The 19,197-nt window shown below is 40.0% G+C and overlaps 1 protein-coding gene across 11 annotated transcripts in view; it reads left to right on the forward strand.

The window, feature by feature from the left end:
- CHID1 (chitinase domain containing 1) overlaps window positions 1–19,197 on the forward strand; it is a 125,130-nt gene that overhangs the window by 100,086 nt on the left and 5,847 nt on the right. For 5 of the 11 annotated variants that reach the window (XR_014883429.1, XR_014883438.1, XR_014883433.1 and 2 more), the window contains 8 exons: window positions 1,637–1,679; window positions 3,515–3,687; window positions 3,778–4,074; window positions 5,188–5,285; window positions 5,841–5,953; window positions 6,762–6,857; window positions 7,280–7,421; window positions 15,170–15,371. Coding sequence is in view for 1 of the 11 variants with exons in the window: in XM_085224344.1 (XP_085080470.1) it covers window positions 1,637–1,679; window positions 3,515–3,613 (142 nt within the window). In the remaining 10 variants the exon portion in view is untranslated. The other 6 variants (XR_014883430.1, XR_014883431.1, XR_014883435.1 and 3 more) reach the window with 6 other exon arrangements.

The raw sequence follows: 19,197 nt of genomic DNA on the forward strand, positions 1-19,197 counted from the left end.
GCATATATCTGGGATTCATTCTTGAAGCATTTCCTAAATGCCTTCTTCCAAACAGAACATGGAAAAGAGAAGGCATAGCAGTATCACTACCTCATTTGCCTTCGAAAGGCAGTCTTTGGAGATAATGTTGTTTGTAGGCTTTCTGAAAGAGTTTTAACCATGTGTAAAACAAACTGGATCAGAAAATCACTCTAAACTCCAGCTGTGCTGTGGCTGGCAGGCAGTCGTGCATCTCAGCGTGTCTGCAGTGGCTCAGCTGACTGCAGGGGAGGCTTATTTAAGGGAGCTCTTTCAGTGACCACCTTGCTTTGTGAAGGTCCACCTTGCTTTTGAAGTTATTTTGGATAGGAAGAGCAGGAAAGCCTGAATATGCAGCAATAGTAAAACACCTCACCAGGAAATCTTGCATGTCTGCAATTGCTAAGAAATCAAATTATGAATCTTCAAGCTAAGTACAGTATTGGGCAGAGATAACTACTACAAACAGTTACAGAAATCTATTGTCTCTAAGTGCACTATACTGGTAGGTACACATTTGCTCAAGACGAGTGATTTTACCAGCCAGTGTCCACTTGGTCCACCCAAGCACTCTGCATTTCCTTCTAGCCTAACTGGAGAATTGATGCTTTGAGTCCACCTCTAACTCATCCTTCTCATTATTTGGAGGTTTAAAATGCTACCTTGGCATTTGTGCCCACTGAAACTTGCCCTGCCCGTACATTTTATACTAGTATTTAGTTTAACGTAAAAGACAGTTATTTGGGAAAATTGTTCAGTTTCCATCTGACAACCAAGTGTTTTTATCTTCTTTTACATAAACATTTAGTGAGTACATCTCTGTGTTACTACTGAATGGTTTTACAATGTTGCAACCAGTTGCAGCAGGTTATTGGGATGTACTTACGGAAATCTATTATCAACCCATTTCTATTGCGAGATCTCCTTCTCACTCTGCATCTTTGTGGATGTCTTGGAGTCTCTCTTTTAGCTATCAGCCTTTTTACCTCTTTTAAATGTTGTCCTCCTAAAGACCACTAGAATACAGTAAATAAATACCTTGCAGGATACTCTGATAGATATTCCTCTAATTGATACCTGCACATTTATTTGACTTCTAGATACACAGTGCAGGGGTACCTTCCCCTAACTGCTTTTCTTTCCCCACCACTTTGGATTCATGTACTCTGTCATGGTTGTATCTATAGCAGAGAAGGGCAGGAGTAGAAGTTTTTGTCTGCATTAGAAATGGAAGAGCAGTATAGAACATTTTGGCCCTATGCTGAAGCCAGAGTGCAGGTGTGAGCTGAATGGAAGCTGATGGCGAAGTATCTAATTTGAGAAAGTCAGTCTCAGCATCCAGAACGGAATGGCCATTAGGTAAAAAATCTCAAACAAGGTACTAAATTGCAGATGGTCTCTATCTTTGATGGGTGCATTAAATCCCAGGTACTGAAGATACTAGCATATGTTATTTTTAAAAGCAATATCTTTTTCACAATAAAGTCAGCAGTTTTCTTAAGCACCGTCTTTGTTTCCTTCTGATTGGAAGGAATAAAACTGTATTTTTCAGCTAAAAATTGTAAGAGAGTCTACTAAAGCAGTTTGTGACTATTTCTTTTTTTCCTTTATTTTTTAGAAATAAAGGAGGAAAACACGCCATCTTCTATCCAACACTGAAGGTAGGTGTGACTTTTTCTGGCCCAGGGCAGTAAGAGGAAAGAAGTATTTATTTGACTTGGATGATTAAGACACTTTATAAAATACTGAACTGGGTTTAGACTTTTGTGAAAGAATTCACCCTGTTGTAGTTGTTATGATAAAAGGCTTCAGCTTGCTGTGCAAGATATTTTATTCTGTCTAAGGCATAATGGGGTTCAGGAGATCTTTGAAGCTTTGCAGTGTCTAGAGATGAGAGACACCAGGGCAAACCAGAGCTCTGAAAGGAGCTGTTTGAGCGCACAGTTCATGTGCTAACAGATGCTGGATTGTCAGAGAAGAGACTGACAAAATTTGCTCTCTGAACAACTTTGACCTTACTGAAGACCTTTGGCTGGACATACAGTTTCTGTCCACTGCAGAGTAGTCTGCAGTGTACCAAAATACATGATAAATGGTTACTTGCCTTAATTCCTAGTGAGCTATTTTTAGATTGTCTCCAATTAAACTAAAGGCAGAATCTTAGGCCTCTGCTGGCTTCTGCAGAAGAAACACATCATATTTAGAGAGAACAGAGACATTCAATATGGTTATACTATTGTGAAATTTTCCAAAGCTCCATTTTTCTGAATGGGAATATTGTCTTATGCTCTGTTAGTACAACTGTATTTCCCTTCATTAATCTAAAGCAGGTGGAAGTACTAGCACATATGGGATATGAATGGCTATGTCTAACTAAATTCTTGCTAGTATCTGCCCTGAAATTTCACTGCAAATCTATCAGAGAAAAGACAGATTGTGCTGCATGTTATCACATTACATTCTCTCTGCTCTTGTGTTAGGATTTCACCCTCCTAGAGTCAGACCTAGCCTGAACAAGAACATTCAGTCCTGTAGGTTTCAAGATTGTAATGAAATATTTAGAGACTCTGTGCTGAGGTGAATCAAAGAGTTGTTCACATCATGGTGATCAAAACGGTCAATGGAACATAGAATTTTGGCTTATTTTCCCACTCACAAATGTGTTTGTTCCCCTTTTTAATGTTGTAATCACTGGTAGGTTATGTGCTTAAAACTGACTTGTTTGTGGTTAGCTAAAGGCAGGCATGAAGTCCAGGCCTGGTAGATGTATTAATGACACCTTGACATTTTGTTCTGTTTCCTATGGAAGTGAGTTTTAAAGACATCCCTGTGGTGTGAGCTGTTCAAACAGCGCTGCACTTCAAAGTAAGAAAACCTGAAAGTAAAAGGCTCAAAAAAAATTAATTGTTTTTATTGTCTGAACTGAGAGAAGTACAGAACGTGAAATGTGACGTTACTTCCCTTGTAAACCAATGTCTAAACCAAATCTACATCAATGGCAGTAGCATAGATAAGGATACGTTTTAAATTCATCTCCCAGAATCTCTTAAAAATAGAATTCTGATAATGAAAATTATGACTCTGTCCTGGGAGAAGGCAAGGGTAGGTACAAGATCTTGATGGTTGCTCTAATTGTCTTCAGTAATAAAGTTTTATTTTACCCTTGGGAAATTTCTGGGAAGAGTTAGAATTTCTGTACGTTGGGAAATGATAGCTTAAATTAGAACAGTCCTTTGCATAGTTCATAAATCAGATTTATTTCGGTGGCATTTTGTCTATTTAGCTGGTTATCATGCATTAGGTCATTGAATTAAGCGGCGTAATGAACTGTCTCTTACTGAATGAGTGCTTGCTAGCCAGAGAAAATTTGAAATACAGACTTTGGGCTTTTCAGAAGTTCAAGGATGGTTATTTTTAAAGTCTTTTAATGGCAGAGAGAGATGACAGCATGGAGTGTCTGACTAAAAGCTAATTGCTATATGTGTCTTTGTCTTAGTCCGTCCAGTTGCGCTTAGAGCTTGCAAAAGAATTGGGCACTGGTATATCCATCTGGGAACTGGGACAAGGCCTGGATTATTTTTATGACCTGCTTTAAAGTAAGAGATGATGTGGGAAAGACTTCTGCTTCACTGAGACTCCACCTTCAATTAATTTGAGTATCCCGGAGAGGTGATTTTGAAAACATTTTTTGTAATTTATTTCATATCTGTATTAAACTTGCATTTTTCTCAATAAAGAACTTCTTGTTTTGCCACATAGATATGATTGTTGGTTTCTGATAAGGTTCAGAGAAAAAAACTTGAAAGCTTCTGAATTCACAGCGCTTAGAAACAGACCGACCTGCACAGCTGGGATGACACTAGAACTGAAAATATTTTCTAGATTTTTTTTCTGCAAGAAATGAAATGGACAAACTGATACCATCTGATCAGGGTATAAGGTGGATATCTCTCAAACAGTTGCTGCTAATTATTTAAGTGAACAAATAAATTAATCAGATTATGTCTGGCAAATTTAACATCTGCTGGACTCTGCAACCTGCTGTCTCTTAATAAGGTAAGTCAGCATAAAATGAAGAGGGTGGGTGTGAGGGGAGCAATTAGATACCATACCCTAGGGCTGGTAAAGGATTGAATACTGACTGTTAGCTCTGTTTGTTTTCTTCATTTTACTACATTGCTTCTGTGGTTCAAAATCACAGTAATTCTGATTCATGACTTGTTTCTAAATCATTTTTGTAAGTAGGAATGACGCTCTGTTATTTCTCTCTTCCACTTGGCCTGCTTAGTGTCTTATTTTACAGTACTTAGCACCAGTGCATGATGCATTAGTGATTAGTTTCTGGGAACTGTAGTGTTTAGCACAAAAGGCTACAATGGAAATGAGAAGTATGCATATAATGATGGATTATGCTGATAACCCCAAGAGAACACCACAGCAGCACTGACAACGCCTTTATTTAAGTAGGTGCTATGAATATAGTCACTATCTTTCTGAATAAAGCTGTCATTATTTAACTGCACACATTGGTGCTTTTGCCTCCATGAAACAGATTTTTTTTAATTAACTCGGAAGCTGTTAACTAGTTTAAAAACAGCTCTGTCCCCTCCAATATTTCCCTGCTTTTTGGTTAATAAGTTTTCTGTTTGTAGAAGTACACAGGCTTCAAGGCAGTTTGTTGTTAGGAAGTAAGGGGAGGTGGTGGGAATTTGATGAGGGTGTTGCTGGTCCCCAGCAGAGATCCAGGCAGTAGCTCTGTACTCCCACTGGCGTTCTTCTTGCCACTTACAGTTGTCACAAAGATAACTGCACTCCTTCTCTTTGCATCCACCCTTCCCAGTAATTAATCTCAGTGGGGGATTTATCTGCCCCTGCTTGTTTCAGCGGAATAAATCCCACTGTAATCCACCATTGATTAAAGAACTATTGATCTTCACCTCACTGATTTAGTTCTGGCATCTCTCGACTTCTCACATTGCAGTATCCAGCAGGGTTTACTAATCAGGCTTCTTTCTTCCATACCATTAGTACTGAGATAATTTGCTACGTGAATCCTCATGTTCAATTAACTTGAGCTTTCTGGTTCGTTCAAAAGCAATTTAAAAGTCACTTTTGGCAATGGTATCTGCACAAGAATTAAGTTCTATTATGCTATTTTTCTACTTTCAGTGGCATTAGTGAACCAGAATGTCTCAGAAAAAAAGATGTTCAGTTACAAATGGACGAGTTTGGGATCTGAAATGGCATGCATTGCCAGCTACTAGCTAGTAGGTAGTGGTTTTAAAAATGAAAGTTTTGGGGAAGAAGAAAATATTTCATTTTAATAGATTGTTTCCTCTCTAGAAAGGATAAATGTAATTTGTCACACTTCTTTCTTCATTTTTTTTCAATCTTGTGATGATTCTCTCTGAGATTCAACTGTTCTGTTTGTCTTTGAGTACAGCTGTGCTAGGGATAACTGTCTTTAGCATCCTCAGAGATGGAATGAATACATGTGTGTCAGAAAGATCAAACTAACCCTACTAAATCATGAAGAATAAATACGAGAGGAAAAGTACATTGTGAGTTCGAGCAATTTATGGCATGAGGCTAAGGATTTTGCCTTTTTGTCTCTAAAGGTAAAACATATGTATTGCTTTAAAAATAACAGTTAAAAAGAAACAGAGTAAGCATAGTTCTTTAGCATGAAGTTCTCAGAAAATAAAGTACCAGGCAGGCATTTGATTGAACTCCAGAATGAATGAAGACTTGCTTCTTGATTTATCTTGTGATCGCTTAGTTTCTCAACTAAGTGTCAACTTGTGTTTTGTTACATATCACAGAATGTAAAAAAGCTGTGTACCACCAGTGACCCATGATGAAGGCAAGTTTCTCTTGAAATTTACACCTCACTGCTTGGGTGAGAAGATGACACGAGAGAGATGCTGGTACAAAGGTGGGTTCTGTAGGGCATCTGTTTTTGTCTTCCCTTCTGACAAGGGGAGCAAGCTGAGCAAAGGGCAGAAATGGGTGAGAGTGCTGTAGTGGCAATGCTGTAAAAACCATGGTACTGGGCAATTGACTTTCATTTCTGTGTTTCAAAAAGAACAGAAAGCACTGCTTTGTGGTATATGGAGACATTTTTCGGTAAAGTGGGGAAAAAATTTTACGTCTGCTTTTCCTTAGAAGCAAATACTTCTTAAATGAAGTACTTGCAGGGCCAAAGATATTGGACTTAAAGAATCAAGGTATGATGGGGAGAAATATCTGGTGTTCCTGTTAAAGCAGCAAAAATCATGTAGCAAGTAGTAAAGCAGAAATGTGTTTATTTCAACAGAATATTCTATCATTCAGTTTTCTAAAGTACTGGTAAGAAGACAAAAAGTTGTGCTCTGTCACCTGACTGTTATAGGAACAAATTTCCATATGTTATAGCGAGATCTCAAGTGCCATGAACAGTATCAATTACCTACTTGATGCAGAGCTTTCTTACATGTGGCCCTAATTGCATTTCCCCATGTTTTGCTTTTTGGAGTTAGAACAGAATAGAATTTGATTAACACTGGTTCTTCAAAATGTTGCTAAAATAAATAAGGTTACTTATCATCTGTTAGCATTTGAGATGAAGAGCTGAAAATCTGTCTTTACGTGTTTTACTTTGGAAATAAAATGTTATTACAAATTTTAATTTAAAAAAAAAGTGGATGAATGGAGTCCAAGACTCAGATTTAAAACAATGTGTTATTTTATATTCTCCACATCAGCTGCTGAAAGCAAAGCAAAGGGCCACTTGGGAGTTGCTTTCATGGGGCACAAAGGTTATCACATTTGATCCATACATCATGTGGAGTTTAAATAAGGTAAGATTTAGTAATTACCTGGTGTGGGAAGGCAAAGCATAAAACAAACTAAAATCTGCCCCTCTGTGTGCGACTTCTCAGGTGGGAGCAGAACTGCATCATATGCCCACATGTTGCTTTGAAGGTGGTTAACGAAGCTCATGTGAAAGTGCTCAATGTACAGGAGCAACATATTGATTTTTCTAGAAACTTTCCAGCTCTCCTAATTTCATTCACCTGAAGCAACTAATTGCAACAGGTGTGATGAGGTGGCAGGAAGGTACAGACTTTCCAGTAGTAGACTGTGTGCTTTGTGATTCTGAAATCAGTGACTTGGTATCAGCCAAGTAGGATGGTTGTATTTTTCTGCACATGCAGCCACAGTAGATTGGATTATGTTCCAGTTCTCTTATCTTTTGCTGTGATGATCTTGCTATATGCAGGATTGCTTGAGTGATGCACTTCACCTTCCTCAAACGATGGGGGACGGAGTGGAAATCAGAAGATTTTGGCATTCACCATTTTACTCCACCGTGTAAAGCCTGTATGTCACAGTTACCTCTGCTTCTCATCCTGCTCAAAAAGGTAAGACTGAGTATATTGTTTTCCCTTATTTCATGTGTTTGGATGTATTATAGAAGCTCAATCTCACCCCAAGGAAAAACCCTTAAGCCCTAAGGACATCACTAATTTTTGCTAATCGTTAGTTTCCTCCTCTATTCTTCCTTAGAACCTCATTTAGAAATGGCCTGAGTAGGCATTTCAGTGAGGTCCCCTCCAGGGTGCCAGAGCCTTTGGTTTATGCTCTTTGTCTGCAGTTATGGAGAATGGGTCTGTGACTGAAAACAGCAAATGTGCAGTGTCTACCCAACTTAAGAAATTCCTTAGAATTGGACGTGTCTGTTTTCACTCAAAACCTAATAAATATTAGAGAGAAAAGGTCCTCTGATTTTACACTTGTAGCCATGAGTAGACGAAGACCCAGCAGGAGCAATGTCTGCATTCTTGTGCTGTAGGAGTTAGGGGAAAGGTGCTTGGGAGCATTGTGCAGTTGCAGTGAGGGAGGACAGAAAGAACTTCTGCTGTTTTGTTTGCCAAACTGGCTCCCTTATCCCTGCAGTTACACAGTGATTCAGTGGTAGGGTGGGAAAGCTCAGCTTTGCTCAGAGCAGCTACCTCTGTTCTCATTTCCCTCTTGCACATATTTGCTATTCCAGTTGCTGAGATGGAAGCTGTGTGAGTAAAACAGTCACGTTGTTTTAACTCTGCTATTTCACATTCCTCTGTAAAAAGACTCCGTGCTAATAATCAATCATTTGTTTTCTTTAAAACAACTGATGTATTTGGCTACCTGGAAGTTCAAGTTCCTTTGTTCTGCACTTGAGTTGGAGCTGGTAATATACCACGTAGGGATGGTTGAAGTAATTGATGGTAGCTACAAAAAAAAAAAAAAAAAAGGAGGGGACAGACTTTTTAGCAAGGTCTGTTGTGATAAGGGTAAATGGTTTTAAAAGAAAGGAGGGAAGATTTATACTGGATATAAGAAAAAAGTTTTTTACAATAAGGGCTATGAGGCACTGGCACAGGCTGCATTCACCACAGAGAGATGGTGGATGTCCAATCCCTGGCAACATTCAAGGGAAGGCAGGACAGGGCTCTGAGCACCTGATGTAGTGTAGGTGATCCTGTTCATGGCAGGGAAGATGGACCAGATTGCCTTTAAAGATTCCTTCTAACTCAGATGATTGTATGACTCACTCAAGTTCCACAAATGTATGCAGAGAGGCACGCATCTCTCTTGGCAAATATGTTGTTTCATGTTCCCCAACTATAGATGCAGCTTAACCAGGCAGATTGATTTTTGGAGTTTGGGTACCTTGCTGCTATCATTTTGAATTAACTTCAGAAAGTATTTTATTCAATGATGCCTTTAGAATTACAACACTAAATGGTTGTCTGTTGTACAGGTCTTTGCATGCTGCTTATGTTTTTTAACCCAGAACTTTCTATTAAAATTAAATTGCTTTTGCTGTTAGCTTGGAATTGTTTTAGATGGACTTTCTATGGCAAGCAGTTCACCAGGATTTTAAATTCCATCTAATTCCTTCTTTCTTTATTCATATCAACCCTGAAATTGTAGTTGACATAAGGATGCATTTGTACAGAGGAGACTGGCTGAGCTCACATCTCAAAAGCCCACTTTAGACATCTATTGACTATTTTAAAGCACTAAGGGCTAAATCACGCCTTTAGGTATTTGTTTTAGCACTTGGGATTACTGACTGATAAAGAAGAGAATGCGCAGTAAGCTTCAAGAGCTTTGGTTTTTATGTGACAAGATTTATCTGTTGTTTTGATGAGAGATAAAATTATATAAATAAAGTGATGGAGAATATTAATCTTCCCTAGAAGAGTGAGGACTTGCCAGTTTGCTCTGATGCAGAGTGCTCAAATATTTGGCTTGAGCAAGGTCCAGGTTTCACTTCAGTCTTCACCTCCTCCATTCAGCAGTTGCTGTTGAGTTTATCTGCATCTCTTAAGGAGGTGGACAGGACAGGGCAGGGCAGCAGAGCCCTCATGGCTGTTTGAGGGAAACGAGAGAGAGGGAATGGAGGGAAGCCACTGCCTTCAGAAGAGATGCTTTCTCCTCTTCTCACTCCTGTAGGAGCGAGAAAGACCTACTCAGCAAAGCAAAACAAAGCCAAACCTCTGCATTTTCAAGGTCTTTCCTGTGCCTCATCTTTCTTGGAGCCAAGGAATATGAAATACTTGGAGTTCTATACTTGGCCAGTGTACCCGTAAAAACTAAGGCTACTCTTCTGATGGCTTCACCCAATGCTTTTTGGCAGAGAATTAAGTTATTGAGTTAATTTTGTGGTTCACAACATGAATATTGTAAGTGCTCATTCCCTTCTGAGATATGCATATTGGTGTACAAATTGAATTTCAAGCATGTGCAGTATTAAACTCATTTATCAAGAAGATAAGAAGCCACCTTCCTCTCTCTTCCTTTCTTTGGCAAGGAATTCAGGAACTTTGGGTTGTTGAAAATAATTGCTTTGAAAGTGCAGGTAGGGTTCCCAGAGCAGAAAAGAGGCAGGAGACGCACAACATGCTGGAAGAGGATGGTGTTCCAAAGAGAGCACAGCTTTCAAGGACTGGCAGATAAAGGATGGAGGGAAAACACGTGAAAAGTAATTTTTTCAATGTCACATAGTAAGCCTGTCAAAAAGTCAAACAGAGCCAAGGTTTCTGTCTCTCTATCCCATTACCCGCTGGCTGGCCTCTACTGCAGTCATCAGAAACTAGAGCGAAGCAGAGTCCCTTTCTCATGGGCACTGTTTTGCAGTCAGTACTTTGAGAGAAGCTTCATGATCTGTTGACAAATTGTTGTGCATGCATCAGTGCACAGAAATCCAGTTGAGCATGCTGCTATTCCCCCTCTACCTCCTCCTACAGGTTAAGGAAGAACAGCTTTGAAAAGAACTTCACTTCTGGATATGGGGACAAGTAAATCTAGAAAGAATAAACAGAAATAGTGATCTGCACCTTCAAGAGGAGGAATTAACAGCTGCAGTAAATCAGAAAGCTGAAGACAGCAGCTGGATTTTTCAAAAGCTTGCTCTCCTAATCATGTAGTCACTGTTATGTGCTTTAAAAGAAGGGTAATGGAGTTCTGTCCTCATGCTGTTAGAGAGACTGCTTTTCACGTGAGGCATCTTCTCTCCAGCCCAGCATAAAAACACTTCTTCCAGTGCCCTGGTCATTGCCTGCATTTCACTCAGATAAAAGAAAAGAAGTGAGAAGGTTCTGCTCGATTCCTTTGCACAGCTGACCTTGTGCTGTTAACTTCACTTAAGAATGTGCTCCAGAAGACATACTTCTGTCTCTGAAAGTCACTGCATGGTCAGTGTGTGTGAGGTGTCAGAGCCAAACCACTGCTTATCTTTCTGTCCCAAGCCATTTTGTTTGTAGGTGAAGACATGGATTTTCCTGGTGTTCAGGCATTGTTGCAGTTCAAGTACTGTCGCTGCTTAAAGACTCCACATCCAGTTTTTCCACTGACTTGTGTGTTGGGAGCCCATTTGGGTTCTTGGATTTTTATTGTTGTTTATAATTAAAACAGATTTTTAGCAGTACAGCTGCAGCCTGATTGCCATTCTTTTAATGAATCTCAAATGAAAAGATGATCCAGCTCCACCTCCTGCAGTTGCGCTGAAAGAGGGAGAATGGGAGAAATTAAAGTAGTAGTGATGCCTTTTACCCTTCCTGCACTAAGTATATAGGCATTGTTTGGAAGGACAGACAGAGCAGCAAGTGGTTTTGCGTGATGAAAAGGAAAGCATTTCTGAGCACACAGAAGTACTGTGCAGTTGTATAGCTCAGCTAGTTTTCATGGATCCTGCTGCTTTCATAATAATATCCTTTTCTTTTCTTTTTTAAGACATTTCCACTAGCAGCATCAAATCACTCATCTGGGGCCATTCTAGAATGGCAATAGAAAGCACAGCAATACCAGCAGAGGAACAAAAGTACTAGGCTGCAACAAGTGAGGATATGCCCAAATACAGCAGCCGTAAGCATAGAAATAAAGGAAAGAAGCTACTTACCCTTAGAAGACCTCCAGTACACAGGAATCTTCAATGATACCCATTTGTCTCCAGTGCCAGCCCTTAAATGAGGTCTGGGAAGGGGTGGATCCTGGCTCCACCCCTTCCAGTTACTCAGATACATTGCATCACCTGAGCTCCCCTGTATTGGCCGTGCCTTCCCACCAGGTGCTCAATCACTGCTTCAGCCTGTGACTTAGCATTTCTGCTACAGGGAAGTAAACAGTCACGTTTGAAAGAATTTACTTCTAATTTCAGAACAAACCCGAAATAATAAAATCTTTCTTTGTGAGAAGCATTTGACAGGTGTCAGGCACTTAAATTTGGGCAGTTTCATCACAGTGGTAGGGAGATGCCACCTACAATGACTGCAAGCACGAGCAAAGCGGGGCAGCAGTGTGACTCACTGCACATGGAAGTGGTTTTGAATTTTTGATGGAGCTGTGTTGGACTGGAAAAGCTGAGCTGGAAGTGAGAGGCACCTGTAAAGCCCTCGGGTTCCCTAAGGGCATCTCTCCATCCCGCGCTGTTCTTTCACTGTAAAACGTTACTGTCAGACTGCAAAATTCCTGATGTTCAGCTGCAAGGCAGCATTTTGTGAGCTCCAATGTGCATTGCTCTGAGGAGGGATGTCTGGCCTAGTTCTGAAGTTATTTGTGCTGTGTCCTTTTCCATTGCTATTGAAAATATGCATCAGAAGTTATTTAGGAATGTGAAGATGAGGCTAATTATTCAGTCAAAATTAAACCCTACAGCATTGTAGGTTAGAGTACACCTTAAAAAGTACATCATGTTTGCAACCCTTGTCATGGGTTGTGTACCGTATATGTATGGTCTGTCTGAAAAGGCAGATGTTGGTCTGAGGAGCAGTAATGCTTTGGAGAAGGAATCCCTTTTATTTCCAGGAGTATTTGGAGTAGAGGCTGGTAACTGTCCATTTGTAATCATGGTTGATCTCCACTTAATTTGAGCTATTCTAGCTCATTTCTGCCAATGTTAAATGAAACTTTAAGAATGAAGAAGGATAAAGGAGGAAATTAAATGATAAGTCTGCCAAGCTTCGTATTAGGGTGTGTAGAATTTATGGCAAAAGCAAATTTGGCTTACCTATTAGGAGATTATAAAGAATGTATTTAGAAGGAAGCTGAAATGCTTATTTTTATTTAATGTCCCAGAGATCGTTCTGCACATTATCTGAATAATTACTTCCCATGCTTCTGTAAGTAACACATTATTTTCTTTCAAACTATTGTGTACCTTAAGTCTATTAAAATGATTCCATTGTTTGGGTTTGTTATTTTCTGCATAAAGGAGCATTTGTAAGCACCTATAGTGAGTACTCCTAAAGGCATCTTATTATAAAACAGCCAAGTATGAAGTAAAGCATAAACAAGCTGAGCTAGTGCACATACGAAGGACTGATAGGATTACTGGGAGATCATTTCATTACCAAATCTGCAGTTGTTTAAAGGAGCGGCCTTTCAGTCTTACAAAAGAATCAGAATGTTGTTTTGGTTTCACACTGGTCGCTTCTCAGACCTTACATTTCCCTGTACTCTGTGTGGCCGCACAGGCAGCTGGCAGAAAGGCAAAGATTGCTGAGCTCTGAGTAAATGAAGAAACCACGTTCCTCTGGGCTCTTGTGAATGGCCATGCCCTGCAGTCATTCGGGACACCTTGGGATATTTAAATCTGATGTACTGACGTTCTTGTATGTAGAAACCTTGCCAAAGTGCTCTGCGGGAGCGGATTGTCGAATTGAGTTTTGCACATATAGGAGTTAATACATGAGTTGTACGTGTGTAACTGATACCAAATGCTGTGATTGTAATCCCTTGTTAACAAAGGGATTGGCTTGCAGTACAGAAAGACTTACATTGTATGTCTGCATGCTGTATTATCCCCAGTAAGGGTTTTGGAGCCCTATCTGTTTTCTAACTCTGAGTGCCTCCTCACTTTAATGCATTACCTGCAGAACTTCTTTCTAAGACATGGTAACTGTGTTTCTCCAGTGATTCAGCACTAAATGCAGTATTTTGGACTTGACTGACCTGAGTTTGGATGCATACACACAGACTCTAAGCTCCTCTTTCTTTCATTTTTGGCAATATCCACGTTGTACCCTGTGGGCGTATTGCCCACCTGACCACTGTTTGCTATCTGAAACTGTCCTGAGGGTGGGTTGAGTGCTTTGAATCCTTCCATGAACCTCGTTCTTGTGGCTGTGCTGGCATTTCAAGCAGGAGAGAAGTGAGCTCTTGTCCTTCGAGGTAAGGCAACGAACCCAGTGTCTAAGCAAGCAAGGCAGAACGTGGCTGTGGGGACATGCCAGCTGCTTTAAGGTGAATGGATTTATTGCACAGTTCTCCTGCTAGTGTGGGGACATCCACCTTTACCTAATACCACCCCTTCTGTATTGTTTGTTAGTTGGGAAATGTTTGTTTCCTGTGCACTATTTGGGACTTCTCAGACATACAGAAGTACTTAAGATTAAGACCTTAATATTTAATAAGCTTTCTATTGTTAAAGAGTGAGCAAGCCTGCCAATGTGAGATTGGGCCGGCAGCTCAGTGGATTAATGGAAACAGAGTTGGATTTAAAAGCCCTGAATGATAATCTTTAAATATGCCTAGGCATTGTGGTTGTGCAATTTCCCTGGGGAATCATCACATTCTCTGCTTCAGAAATTGCACTGAAGACATAAATGAAAATGCAGCACAGCCTTTCCTGCTGACAAATCTGCTTTCATTCCTGGGGCTTAAATTCCGTGTTATGTGTCTGTATATGCAGAATGTCATTCCTTCAGGATTTTCATTTTTTCATTTATTATATTGTTTCCACTGGAACAATTTAACCAAAACTGGAAAAAAAAAAAAAAAGAAAAAAAAAGAAAAAGAGTTGCTCTGCAACTTTCTTACATGAACCAAGATGTTGTTTAAACTTTCACATAAGCAAATATTGCTGTGTGGAAATACTGAAATAAAAACTATATTGAGCTGTGTGCTATCAGTAGAGCAGCCAGATGAGATTAGAAAACGGCTGCCTCACACTGCTGCTTTTTTCTTTTTTTAACTCCTGTCTGGGAAATTCAGTGGTGCTTCTGGTTCATATAACACATTTCAATATTAATTCATTCTCTGATAGAGATCTGAGTGGTCCCACTGCAGATGATAGTGTAGACACAATGTGATTCATTTGGGAATGTCTTCAGAGAAACTGAAAGGCTTGAGAACACCTTCATTGAAGGAGATTACTTTTTCTTATTTATACAAGAACTTGCCAGTCTGAAAGGTATCTAGAGTTGCTTTACTTGTGTACACATTTCTGGGGATTATCTCAATTTCAATTTAATTTGCCACTTCACTTCATGCTATAAAACTCTCAGGGAATCTCTAATTTTCAGTGAGAAGTCACTGGATGAAAATGAAAATGAAATAAGCTTACATCATCGGAGCTGCGTTGTGTGAATTTCTGTTAGTGCTTTACAAGAGCTTCTTGTGTAAATAAGGCAGCGGGGCACTCAGCCACTTGGTGCTAGGTCTGAACACCTGACATTTTGTATAATTGCACTGATGTCAAGGAACCTTCTAACTTGCAGGACACTGTGCTCCATGAGAGCCAGTGATGTGTCAGCTGCCATGCGCTGAGTTCTCAAAATGTCATGGATCTCAGCAGTTTTCAGATGTTTAAACTACATATAAATTCACCCTCACTTCTCCATAGATTGATCTCCTGGGAGGCTGGAAGTACTGACGGCTGGAGGAGATAAGAGAAATCAGTTTCTGTACTCCTTGTAACTGTTTTCATCATTCCTAAGCTCTGTGAACCTAAAGCATCAGGAAGGGGAAGGAGCTGATGGAATTGCTGTCAGAATCCTGGAAGAGGACAGGCAAGCAGCTGGAATGGAACGACAGTGGCATCAAAGGTGAGCAAAACAACACTGAACGTTTATACTTTTGACCTTGTATACTCAGGATGGGGTTGGTGACTGCTTCCCATTCTCGGGTGACAATATCAGCTGCAGTGCCTCTGCTAGGAAGTAACTTGTATGATTGATTGAGGTGGTAAGACTGTACCCAGGGATCAGCTGATGCCCCTGGCTGCAGCATCAGTGAGGCATCGCAGCTTTTCTTATGTAGATCTGACTTGTGGCATCTACAGACAAGGATCCACCACCTGCACGTTCACACAAAACTCAGAACTTCTCCGTCTGCTAAATCACACGGATTGGGTGGGATGGTTTGTAGAGAGACTTTACTGTACTGTGTACTTTACATATACTGTGGCTGAGATTCAGTTTTGGGAGCATCTTTTTGTGCTTGTTGTGAAGGGCTTACCGTGTGTTTCATGGGATGCTGCTCCGTTGTGCCGTATGGTAAGGAAGAACACTGCTCAGGTGACTACAATTGCATGCCCAGCTCTTCTGGCTGTTTCCATTTTCACCCATATTCTCCATCTTTGGTTTTTGTGGGGGCTTTTTATTTTTAGTATCTGTTATTTTTTAGTGTCCCTTTTCTTCCTTGACTTTCTTGGTGCAAACATAAACATCCAGATAAATTGGAATCCTGTGTCATCCTTTAAAAACAAAGATTGCTTGCACTGCAATATTCTGATTCTGAGAAGAAGGTACATACGTGTATTTCTTGAATGTACATTAACTCTTGATTCCACCAGCATGGGTGATCTCCAGTAAGTTTTTTAATTATGCCAGTTTTCCATGTGATAACAGTTCCTTTAAACATGTAAGGACTTATTTCAAAGAATGTTTTGATAGTGAAGAATGTACTGTGCCACATTAGCCATCTGTGGTGCACAGTTGGACATAAGAAGGTGATTAATAGGGAAGAACTTGAATGCACAGACTTCACAGGATAAACTTCAAATTTTTATTAGCACCAAATATCAAGCAGGCTCCATGACAACAAGTTGTACTTCCAAGCTGGTAAGTTATTTAGTTTAGGGAAAGCGAGTGGGTAATGATACGACACATTCATTCAATTTATGCACTCTTGTATTTGCATTTGTAAATTCCCAGTGCCTTCAGTTGCACACAGGTCTGAGTTCACAACTTCTGTTCTTCCCCAGAATGTAGGACTACTTTCAACTATGAGGCTTAGGAGCATCTCTGTTCTTGAAAGGCCAAGTAACACAACTTAGCTGCTCACTAGAACAGTCAAAGTGCTTCTGACTCTGGGGGGGAAACATTCCTGTTTCTCTTTCTAACATACTGTCAAGTTTATGCAGCTGAGCTCATAGCAGGAAGAATTTCCCCCGCAGCCCTTCCTTGCTTGCAGCCCCACGCAGGCTCTGTACTCATCTAATGCCAATGTCACTTTCAGGTAAAGTTCCTGCAATTGCAAACCAGTAGCAATTGGTGGCGAGGGAGGAGGGCTGTGTGATGTCCTGATTATAAAGAATCATGGTGACTTGGACTGTCATTAGCAACATCTGGTATAGGTACACTGAGGGAAAGAGGGGAGCTTCCAAGAAAGCACCAGAACCAGCTCCATGCTGAAACATTCTTTTCCTAAAGAACTTGCAAATGCTTCATCTTAACTGAGTCTGTAAATAAAATTAACTTTCTTGGCGGGAAGGAAGAGTTCAGTTCCTTCAGAAATGAAAGCACAGTGCTATATCGGTGTAGAGCTTTTGTTTGGTGGATTTTTTTGGGGTAGAAGTTACCTGGACAGTTAGCTTTGCCGCAAAGAAAAATGTGGGGATGACCTACAGTGCTCATCCCCTCAGTACTGTGTGGGTGCAGGTGAGCTTTTCAAAACAGCAGAGGGAATGTTTCTGAGCTGAGGCTGATCTGAGCATCTTGGATGCTATCAGAATTGTCTAATCGTGTCCATCAGTGACTGAGGAAAGGCCTTGTGGAGGAGGGAGGTGAGGTGCATCTGAATAGACTTTCACAAACCAGTTCCCGAAATCCCTTTATTTCTGTAGTAATTTGTTTTATCTCCAGGATGAGTACTTTACACTTAAAACTTTTCTCACTGTCAGTATGGGGAAATAAATACATAGGCAGTACATGTTAATAATTGTTTTTTATGCTGTACCTTGTACAAAATTTACTTTGTTTTACAGATAAATACAACTATGTATTTTCTTTTGTTGTCTGTGATTCAAACCACATCCTGTAATAGTCCTATGGAAACGTAGTGGGAAGTTTCTACTGTATAAAGGATCCCATGCTTTCAAATTATTCCTTTAACCACTGGTACAGGGAAGTTTGTGTTTAAGCAACTCTGTCATAACAAAATGTTCTGCCCAAACAACTTCAGCAGAAACGGTGTCAGTGGATTGGACATCTCTTCACTAAAGAAACATCCACTGTCAGGCAGCTTTCAAGAACCTCATGTTGCTCTCTCACTTGCATTGGTGTAATGAATGCTTTCTGGCTGTTTGAGGGAATGTAAACTGAGGGGTTTGGCCAGGTCAACAAAAATCACCATTTCTAGTGAACAGAATAACATACCTATTTCTATATGGAATATTTTATTTAAAAGAAAAAAAAGAAAGAAAGAAAGAAAAAAAGCAAGGCCTTGGGTAAAATGACTTATAGAAACTGCTGGGAAACAGCCTTTCAAATTGCAGTTGCTTGGTAAGTTACTAACAATAGATTCTTTGTCTTTTTTAACATACCAGAAAGTAAGAAACATACAGGGCTCTGTATTTTGTACTTTAGATGTCTCAAGCCAAAAGTTGGGATGAAGTTTTTATAGGCTGCCCTCAAGCCTCTTCGGAAGCATTCTCTGTACATTCTTGTTTTATTTGCTACCTTTAGCTTGTTGTCTTTTGTGGCCACAGTGCCATGCAGACAGAAAGTACTCAACCTACACAGTGAGTATAATCAGCTAAAGCTCACATTCCTGGGTTGTGCTAAGTACATCTGAGGGAAATAAGCTGGATGTCAGCTGAAATGTCAGCTTGTTGCCGATTGAAATAGAAACACCTGTCTGTGCTGATGTGTAGTTCAGGAAGCAAAGACAACTGAACTAGGATAGCTGCTGGGGAAGGTACACTGGACTTTGAATTCTGAAACAGTGGGATCTTGAAGATCAATAGTAATCTGTATTTCCCAGGTTAAAGCCTTAGTGGGGAAATAAATTAGGCTGTAAAGGTGATAGAGCTGCTCTTTGCCCACAAATTTCCATAATATTCATTAAGTTATACTTCAGCGTTCCTGAAGGATAGACCCAGTGGTGACTATGTGAAATTGAAAGGCAACGCATTAAAATATATCTCTATATGACAGGTTTTTTGTTTGTTTTTAACGTATAGTGAACTTCATTGTTACAATGTTAAGACTGAAGTGGAAATCTTCTCAGAATTCAGAAAAGAACTACAGCTGTGGTCAATGAGACCATCTAGTGGTGCAGTTAACAGAATGAAGGAAGTCCCAGGAATGCAGGCCTGAGGGTGGAAGAAATGTCCGCCAACTTTGTGAGGTTTCCTGCAACAATCTCTAAGCTGTCTGGTTCCCATTTTCACACCGTGTCTATCTACCCTTCCATTAGTCTATGTTGCTCAGAAGGCACCAAATTTAGAGGCAAGCTCACAAAAAAGCAGTGTCAGACAAGGTACTTGGCTAAGCAAAATTCCTTTTGATTTGACACAGGAGATCAGGAGTCCCTAATGTTCCACTGTAACACTGTCTGGCGTTAACTTCCTCTGTTTTCCTAAGTAATTTCTGAATATAAGCAGCTACCTCAGAAAAAGAGAAGTTACTCACTTTCAGAATTATCAGT

Source organism: Meleagris gallopavo, chromosome 5, assembly GCF_905368555.1.
Source record: "Meleagris gallopavo chromosome 5, MGAL_WU_HG_1.1, whole genome shotgun sequence".
NCBI classification, from domain to species: domain Eukaryota; kingdom Metazoa; phylum Chordata; class Aves; order Galliformes; family Phasianidae; genus Meleagris; species Meleagris gallopavo.